Source organism: Theobroma cacao, chromosome 5 (assembly GCF_053813885.1).
Source record: "Theobroma cacao isolate CCN51 chromosome 5, ASM5381388v1, whole genome shotgun sequence".
NCBI lineage: Eukaryota > Viridiplantae > Streptophyta > Magnoliopsida > Malvales > Malvaceae > Theobroma > Theobroma cacao.
Genome location: NC_142643.1, coordinates 23,997,800 through 24,006,798, shown reverse-complemented (window position 1 = coordinate 24,006,798; position 8,999 = coordinate 23,997,800). Strand labels below are relative to the sequence as shown.

At 34.7% G+C, this 8,999-nt stretch overlaps 1 protein-coding gene across 1 annotated transcript; it reads left to right on the top strand.

Annotated features, from left to right (window-relative positions):
- The first annotated feature begins 807 nt into the window (after positions 1 to 807).
- Positions 808 to 6,338, top strand: KOR2 (Six-hairpin glycosidases superfamily protein). The gene is made up of 5 exons (XM_007028100.3): positions 808 to 1,506; positions 3,998 to 4,305; positions 4,422 to 5,022; positions 5,125 to 5,297; positions 5,784 to 6,338. Exons 1-5 carry the CDS (start codon positions 1,131 to 1,133, stop codon positions 6,183 to 6,185), a joined length of 1,860 nt encoding a protein of 619 aa, XP_007028162.3. The 5' UTR covers positions 808 to 1,130; the 3' UTR covers positions 6,186 to 6,338.
- The last annotated feature ends 2,661 nt before the right edge of the window (positions 6,339 to 8,999 follow it).

The following is an 8,999-nucleotide window of genomic DNA, read 5'->3' as shown; positions in this document are numbered from 1 at the left end:
CTTATAAGATCATATATCTGTTGAAAGAAACCAAAATTTAATTTAATAGTTCATTTTCAACATATATAAAATAAATTCTTTATGGGTATAATACCCACAAAAATCACTAACTTATTTTAAAAAATTCAAATATTTATTATTCTCTTGTTACATTCAGTCAAATCATTATACTTTTATTTTAAACTAAATGCGGCTAACAGTTCATCAACTATGCTCAGTCAAAATGTGACATCATTTTATATCGCATGGTGTTGATATAATATGTTGACATGTCACAATAGATAGTGACATAAAAGGTTGATATGACATGATGACATAATTATATGATATTTATGTTCTCGTCTCAATATAACATAGGTATAAAAAAGTGAAAAGTGAGGTTTTTATTAATGATAGTTAATCAATTGTTAACAATAATGATTTATTTGACTCAAAATAAAAAAATATAAAAACTTAATTAAACGTATTAGAAGAATAAAGATTAATTTAAATTTTTTTAAAAATATTATGCCCTCTTTATACTATAAATTTTGTGTTTGAAAATTGTGCATTCATGAGCTGGCTATTTTCCAAAGTTTGAAGAACAAATTAAATCCAAGCAGCACCTGAATCTGTGTGTGGTAGATGTAGAAAATCAACCATGGAGAGCGGTCATTGTGGAGCCGGGAGGAATACAGCTGGGCTGAAGGTTACACAAAATTAATCTTATTACCACTTTTCTAAATTCCAACAAAATCAAGCCAAGCCCATGTGTTCACATGATTATTTTTTAATTTCATTGGAAGCATAAAAGGGGCAGGTTTTCCTTGGCCATTACCGCAGCTAGGTTGCATTCTTGTAGTATAGACTATAAACCATCAAAGGCAATGAATCTAAAATAAAGAAACAAGTTAGTTAGGGAAAACATCTTTATCAAGAGAGGATCACTTTCTGCTTTGTCAACTCTAGAATTTGTATATGACACCCAGGCACAATACGAGTATTGCGGGAATCCTCGCTCCTTTCTTAGTTTTCTCCCTTCGAAAATCCTGTTCCATTATAAGTTGTGTGCTGCCCCTTGAACTGTTCATCATACCTCTCTCTCTCTCTCTCTCTTCCCTTACATTGATTTGTGGAGAAAAGAGAGAAATATGCACGCGAGGAATCACTGGGGTGGTTCCTTTGATGTGAACCATGGAGAGGAGGAGAAGAGCTGGAACACGGAGTGGGACAGGGCAGCCCTGCAGTCCCAGCAGCAGGATAGGAGCCTGGATGAGACCCAGCAGGGCTGGCTGTTGGGGCCGCCACAAACCAAGAAGAAGGATAAGTACGTGGACTTGGGTTGCATCGTTTGCAGCCGCAAGGCCTTCAAATGGACCCTCATCTCAATCCTTTCTGCATTTATTGTGATCGCCGTTCCCATCATCATCGCCAAGTCACTGCCCAAGCACACGCGTCGCCCTCCCCCTCCCGATAATTACACTGTTGCCCTTCGCAAGGCCCTTCTCTTCTTCAACGCTCAGAAATGTAAGTTTCTGTTCCTATATGTCAATATCACATGCTTCAACGTCAAACCATAGTTTTTTTTTTTTTCCCCTTATATGGTCTCTCATTTTTGTGTGATTTAATTATCGGAAAAGCTAATTTTGTCAAGTTATAGCGCTATAGACGCTCTTTTAATTGAAACCAAATGAATCGAAATGAAAACAATATTTTGTAAGATGGGATAAGGTGCCGTATTGTTTTAAAAATTTTTAAATTATTTAAGAAAATTTAATAAATTTTTATTTATTAAATTAAATTTTTATAATTTTATTTTAAATCAAATAAGTAATGATGAATTGATTGTGGTCGGTCAAAACATTATCAGTCATTTTTATTTTATACGATGTTGATATAATAATTACTTGAAAGGTTAAAATGTCATGTTATTTTATTATGTCATATTATTATTTATTATAATAAATAATTAATAATATCAATATATCACGTAAATCTCATATAATCTAAAATAACAAATGATGTTTAAAAAAAAACAGTCAATTATTAATTATAAAAATTTATTTAATTTAAAATAAAAAAATAAACTTTTAATACAGCATAATAAAAAATAATAATTTATTTAAAATTATTTAATAATTAAAATTTTTTTAAATATTATGTCTGATTATATCATAAAATTTCATGAATGTGGTGGCCTACATGATTTGACATTGTGAGATTGTCGTGTTGGTGGAGTTTGGTTGATTTTGACATGAACGTGGCTGGCGCTTGGGTTCTGATTATAGCCAGTTAAACTCCGTGTGGGTCCATCTATTTTGAACATGTTTTCCTGTCATAAATTAATTATTATTGAACTAAAACTATCTGAAGTTGCCGGCTCCAGTTACATATCTGTTTTGTGCGCCTGTCCTACTCCTTACTTATTTTCACACAATCATGCCAACTAGTTGGCGTTTATTAATTAATAATTAACATTAGCTTCTCAAATATTCTTATTTGATTATTTTATTTTATTTTATTTTATTTTATTTTATTTTATGTAGAAATGTTCACGTGTCGACTTGCATCAATTAACATTTTTAAAATTTTAAATTTTGGAGTGTCAACTCGACTCGATCTAATTTTTTTATTTAAATTAATTATATTACTAAAATATTAAAATGTATTTTTATATTTATTTTTAAAGTAAAAGTATTATTTATTAATATAATATCTTATCCAGGATTTGATAATACTATATTAAACTCACTTATAAATTAATAGATTTTAATTTTAATTTTATTTAATAATTTTTTGTCGCATATGTAGTGTTAAATCATGTATATTATCGAAAATGTAGATAATAATCGGGAAAAATATTATTGCCAAGATTGTATCTTCATTAGGTGATATATGAAAAATATTTTTGGTATTAATATTGTTTCTGCACTTGATATAATAATAGTAATTTATTATTTTAATTTTAATATCTCATCCCTGAATAATTAATGAGGTATTCATAAATTAATAAATTTACTATCTGATTTATTAAATAAATTTACTATCCACGTCTTTTATTCTAGATTGCACACGTTATTTAATTTTATTTTTTTTACATTTTCTATCTATAACATGTATGGATGTAGCATAAAAGGTCTCTAATATACAATGAAATTAGTTTAAAATTTGGTAAAAATCCTAATTTCGCCTACTTGCCCACATTAAATTGGAAAATGGTTACCTTGCTTCGTATTAAAAGTATATTTAATGAAGATATAATTGATGTCAAGAAATATTGAACTTAAAAAGTTGAAGCTATTAGAGGTTTTTTAATTTTTTACTCGTACTAGAATAACTCTAAAATATAGGATTATTATATAAAGGTGAATATGATTATAATGTTTAATTTTACTTGATATGTTTTTCATGAAATTCAAAAATTCTAATTTTTCATTTTTATTATTTTTTGTATCTAATGAAGTAACTTTTTTCCATTTCCTTGTAAAACTAAGAAAAAATTTAATATATAACTTGATTCTAGGCTTAATAACTCACTCTTTTGTATATCATTTAAAAGTTTCATATTTCATCAAAATATTTAAAAAAACATATAACATAAATGGATAGTTAGATGTTTATGATATGATAAAATTTGTTTAAGCTATTTTTGTATTTTTGAAAAATTGTGTAATTATTCTTAACTAAGCAATATATCTCAGTTGAACAAATTTTTTGGATTGGTCCCTGCATAAATGGGTCTCTCTCCCATATCTAAAGATAGACGACTTAGGTAGAAAGTTTTGTTATAACATATGTTAAAATCATGATATTAAATTCCCATCTACGAAGAAAGAAAATGAAGACCTGTAATGCTTTTTCTTTAAATATTTTGTTTATACATTACTTTTTCCTATCAGAAACAGATAATTGTATATGCATTTTAGTTAGTTGGCTCCCATGGTAACTTTTGTCTGCTGTAGAATGTGAAAGAAGATAATGTTAACGGATATTGTAATAATTAATTCCGTGCATGCAGCTGGTAATTTGCCTAAGAACAATGGCATTTCCTGGAGAGGGAATTCAGGGCTGAATGATGGCAAAGAAGAAATGGACCTCAAGGGCTGGCTGGTTGGAGGGTACTATGATGCAGGAGACAACACCAAGTTCCATTTTCCCATGGCATTTTCCATGACAATGCTCAGCTGGAGCCTCATTGAATATAGCCACAAATACCAGTCCATCGGTGAATACGATCACATCCGAGACCTCATCAAGTGGGGTACTGATTATTTGCTCTTAACCTTCAATTCCTCGGCCACCAAAATCGATAAAATATACTGTCAGGTAGAGATTTTTTCTGTAGCCCCCTTGCAGCTTGCAGTGGGTAGTAGCTAGTAGGTATGCAAGTTTTTTGTTTACTTAACTAATTAATGATCCATATATAATTCCTGCGGTTCTAGGTTGGTGGATCTCTGAATGGTTCAATTGCAACACCAGATGACCATTACTGCTGGATGAGACCAGAAGACATGGACTATAAACGGCCTGTCCAAACTGCATACGCAGGGCCTGACCTCGCCGGAGAAATGGCAGCCGCTCTAGCAGCCGCCTCTATAGTATTCCGTGACAATGGTGCCTACTCCAGGAAGCTCATTAAAGGAGCTCAAACTGTGTTTGCCTTTGCCAGGGATGGAAGCAAACGAAGATCATATTCTCGCGGGAATCCTTACATCCAACCCTATTATAATTCTAGTGGCTACTACGATGAGTACATGTGGGGTGCCGCCTGGTTGTACTATGCCACAGGAAATGTTAGCTACATTTCATTGGCAACAAACCCAGGCTTGTCTAAGAACTCCAAGGCACTTTACGATATTCCAACAAACAGGGCACTCAGCTGGGATAACAAACTACCGGCAGCCATGTTGTTGTTAACAAGGTACAGGATATTTTTGAGCCCAGGCTACCCTTACGAGGACATGTTACACATGTATCACAACGTAACAGCTCTTACCATGTGTTCTTATCTTAAAGAATTCCATTACTTTAACTGGACTCAAGGTATATTTTAACTTGTGCCCTTCATAAACCACCAATTCTTTCAGCCACAAATTATAGTAGTATTTTATGGATCATCAAGGTTTCTCTTTGGCCACCTTGCAGGAGGAATGATCCAACTGAACCTTGGAAAGCCCAATCCTCTTCAGTATGTGGCTAATGCTGCCTTCTTAGCGAATCTCTTTGCTGATTATTTGAATGCCACTGGTGTGCCAGGGTGGAATTGCAATTCTAGATTTTTCTCATCAGAATATCTTCGGAATTTTGCAACCTCCCAGGTAACGACTAGCTCTTCCCATGTGGTATACATGCTCAACATTCAATAATAGCTTCAAGGAAATGTGCTTTTTTCAACCACGGGGAAATAGAAATTGCATGTGTAAAATTGTGTTTTGGTCATGACGAAAGTGAAGCGCATTGCGTCGACTGCCAATTGTTGTTGTCCGTTAAGCTTGATTACTATTCGTATCTTTTTGTCTCAAAAAATATAGTACTATCTCTTTATCTCCTAAAGTAAAGTATCGTACATATATATCAGCTCGACAACATTTGATCGAATCATGATCAGATAAAAACTTTGTAAGGATTTCTTAGATCATCATGCAAGATTCTGCTAGCACAGTTGATTGATTAGTTTACCATCTGCAGCACAAGGACAGCAGTCGTAACTTCCTAAAGTTTGTCTAGAGACCAATATGAGAGCTTAATTTATATTGTTTTTCCGAGCATGCAACTTTAATTACATTGTCTTTTTCTTCCCGTAGGTGGACTACATCTTGGGCAAAAACCCCATGAATATGAGCTATGTGGTGGGATACGATAAAAAGTTCCCTAGACATGTGCATCACCGTGGCGCATCAATACCCCATAACAACATAAAATACTCGTGCACGGGCGGATGGAAGTGGCGTGATAGCCAAAATCCCAATCCTAACAACATTACAGGAGCCATGGTCGGAGGCCCTGATCGGTTCGACCATTTCAGAGATGTTCGAACCAATTCTAACTACACTGAGCCAACACTGGCTGGAAACGCCGGATTGATAGCTGCACTTGCATCTCTGACCCGCAGTGGTGGCCATGGCATTGACAAGAATACCATCTTTTCAGCAGTTCCACCTCTCTATCCTAAGAGTCCGCCACCCGCTGCTCCTTGGAGGCCTTGAGCTGCTGAGAGTTGTCCTATAGCTAGACCTTTTTCAGCTCTTGTTTATAATCGTTCCTTCATGTTAAAACACTTTGGACTCTAACCTCCCCGTCTCATGTTGCTGTATTTGTAACTTGATATATTATTATATTTAACGCCCTTTTTGGTCACACATTTCGATGTTTGACAACTGATATATTAAGGTAAAATTTTTTTTTTTAGCCCTTAAAACTAAAGTATTTTTGGAAATAAACCTCCAGATAGTTTTAACTGTTTTTAACCAAGAGAATAGATTTTGAGACAAAAATGCCCTTAATGAGACATCTTCGTTGATGCCCACTCTCAAACACGCTGAAAATGGAAAAATAAATATGCAAAGAATTTGCGAACATCTAGTTTTGTGCAAAACATCCATTTTTTTTTCACAAAGCTTGTGCAAAACAAATAATATTGCATGAAATGTTTTTTCAGATATTTTGGATATGGCATTCAGATAATACTAAAAGAACGATTTAAACCGAACAAGGAACCGATCGTGATGAATCGAAAGTTTCGAGAATGATGTGAAACCAAAAATCCCTGATACAGTGGTGAAGCAAAAGGAGAAAGATGTGAATACAAAGCATGAAATGTATGTGACACGGCTGTGGCATGGCAGGGTTTAAAGTTTGTGAAACGGCATGTTAGGAATGTTTGACACGGCTGTGGCATGGCAGGGTTTAGAGTTTGTGACATGCCATGGAGGGAATATGTGACAAGGCAGGGCGAGCATGTGACACGACAAGGTTCAAAATTTGTGACATGCCATGGAAGGAATCTGTGACACGGCAGGGTTCAGATTTTGTGACACGCCATGGAGGGAATCTGTGACACGGCAAGGTTTAGATTTTGTGACACGCCATGAAAGGAATCTGTAACATGGTAGGGTTCAGAGTTTGTGACATGCCATGGAGGGAATCTGTGACACGGCAAGGTTTAGAGTTTGTGACATGCCATGGAGGGAATTTGTGACATGTTATGACATGCCATGGAGGGAATTTGTGACACGACAAGGTTTAGAGTGTGTGACACGGCATGGCTTGAACATGTGACATGACATGGTTCGAAATATGAAAAAAAAAGGAAGCGAGCAAATAACAAGGAAACTAGTTGGACTTCCACTGAATGAATGAAATGAATAAATGAATATTATAAGGCCATTTCATTTTAATTAAATATTTTTCAGAATTCACAAATGTCTGTGTGAAGGAACTCAGAGAGTTTGATTCATTCCTCATTCCCAAAGGTACCAGAGTGTTCGACTTCATTCTTTGCAAGCTTAATGACACCACAGCAATAATGTCGGTTATTAGTGAAGAGTTCAGTCAGTCTGAAATTAAAACTTTCTTCTGTTCGTTAATTTTTTGCTTGGGGTGTTTGATATGGTCATGTTTTTTGCAATTGTTATGTTTAAACTATTTTCTTCCCAGTTTCATGGTCGTACCAAAGTTTTGAAAGAGGTCCGCATCTGCATATCGTGTAACACGAACTACAACATTTGATATGGTGTGTAGTTGGTTAACTGCTTTTTGGGGTTTTTAGCGTGTTACGACATTGGATACTTTAGAGCAGTTGGTGTAACGAGTCAGTAATTACACTGATTGACGTGTCACACGCCATATGTATTTTAGGCCAGTTCATGTAAGGAGACAGTAATTATAGTGATTGGCATGTCAGCGTTGGTGTGTACTAACATTTGACTTGATATGCATGGCGTGTAAAAACATTTGACTTGATATGCATGGCGTGTAACAACATTTGACTTGATATGCATGGCGTGTACCAACATTTTACTTGATATGCATGACGTGTACCAACATTTTACTTGATATGCATGGCGTGTACCAACATTTTACTTGATATGCGTGGCATGTAACAACATTTATTTCTTTCTTTAGTATACTTTGTTGCACATTATGGGTCAACTTACTCGTGCATGTGTGCCATGTTTTGCAGATGCAGTCTAGAAGTATGGGGATCTTGACAGTTTGCATATTGTGCCTATCGCAACCCAATTTTCAGGCCATGACCGGCACAAGGGCCTAATGGGCTCAGCCCACTAAGCCCAAGCAAGCCTCTTTATAGAATCTTATACATTAATCCATACTCATTTAAAATTCAAAATCTACAGCGTTCAAATATAGTTCCTTTGAAAACAATTCATAAACCCAACTATGCATTCAAAATGGCATCATCAGCCATAATACACATGTAGTTTGACAAATGAATCTTAGCATTTTTCAACAAGTATTAATATACATGTAATTAGAACTTGACCGTCAACGGAGTGACTCTGGACACGGTTGCTAACATTTAATGTCATGGTAAACTTATCGAGCAATGGATAGGGAGGAACACCTAGTCCTAGGATCCAACCACTTTTGACTCAAGAAACCTAAAACATGAATTTTGAAAACGTGAGTATAAACTCAATGAGTAAGCATAGGAAGGGAGCAAGCAATGACAAGGAATGGTTTAGGAAACATGATGCACTTATTTGAAAACAATGCCATTTAGTTCAAGTTCTTATTAAAATCCCTCCATTAAACCCTTGGTTGTAAAATCATTTAATGATGAAGGAACCGTATTCAGCATGAAATTGGAAAGAAAGGAAATTTTCAACAATTAACTAAGCAAGGCAATATAAACAGAATGTTTTTTGTTATTCATTTTAATCACATATTATAATCATACACTTTCTATCACATATACCTATAAAAACATATATAAACACGTACACCACCCCCACTTCATTCATCGTCATGTGCACTCCCTACTTACACATAGCCCGGTC

Bases quoted from the DNA above. Each gene is read 5' to 3' on its own strand.
- KOR2 (XM_007028100.3), top strand. From the start codon at position 1,131: ATGCACGCGAGGAATCACTGGGGTGGTTCCTTTGATGTGAACCATGGA. The intron at 5,023-5,124 runs GTATATTTTAAC...GCCACCTTGCAG, and splicing joins TTACTTTAACTGGACTCAAG to GAGGAATGATCCAACTGAAC. The intron at 5,298-5,783 runs GTAACGACTAGC...TTCTTCCCGTAG, and splicing joins GGAATTTTGCAACCTCCCAG to GTGGACTACATCTTGGGCAA.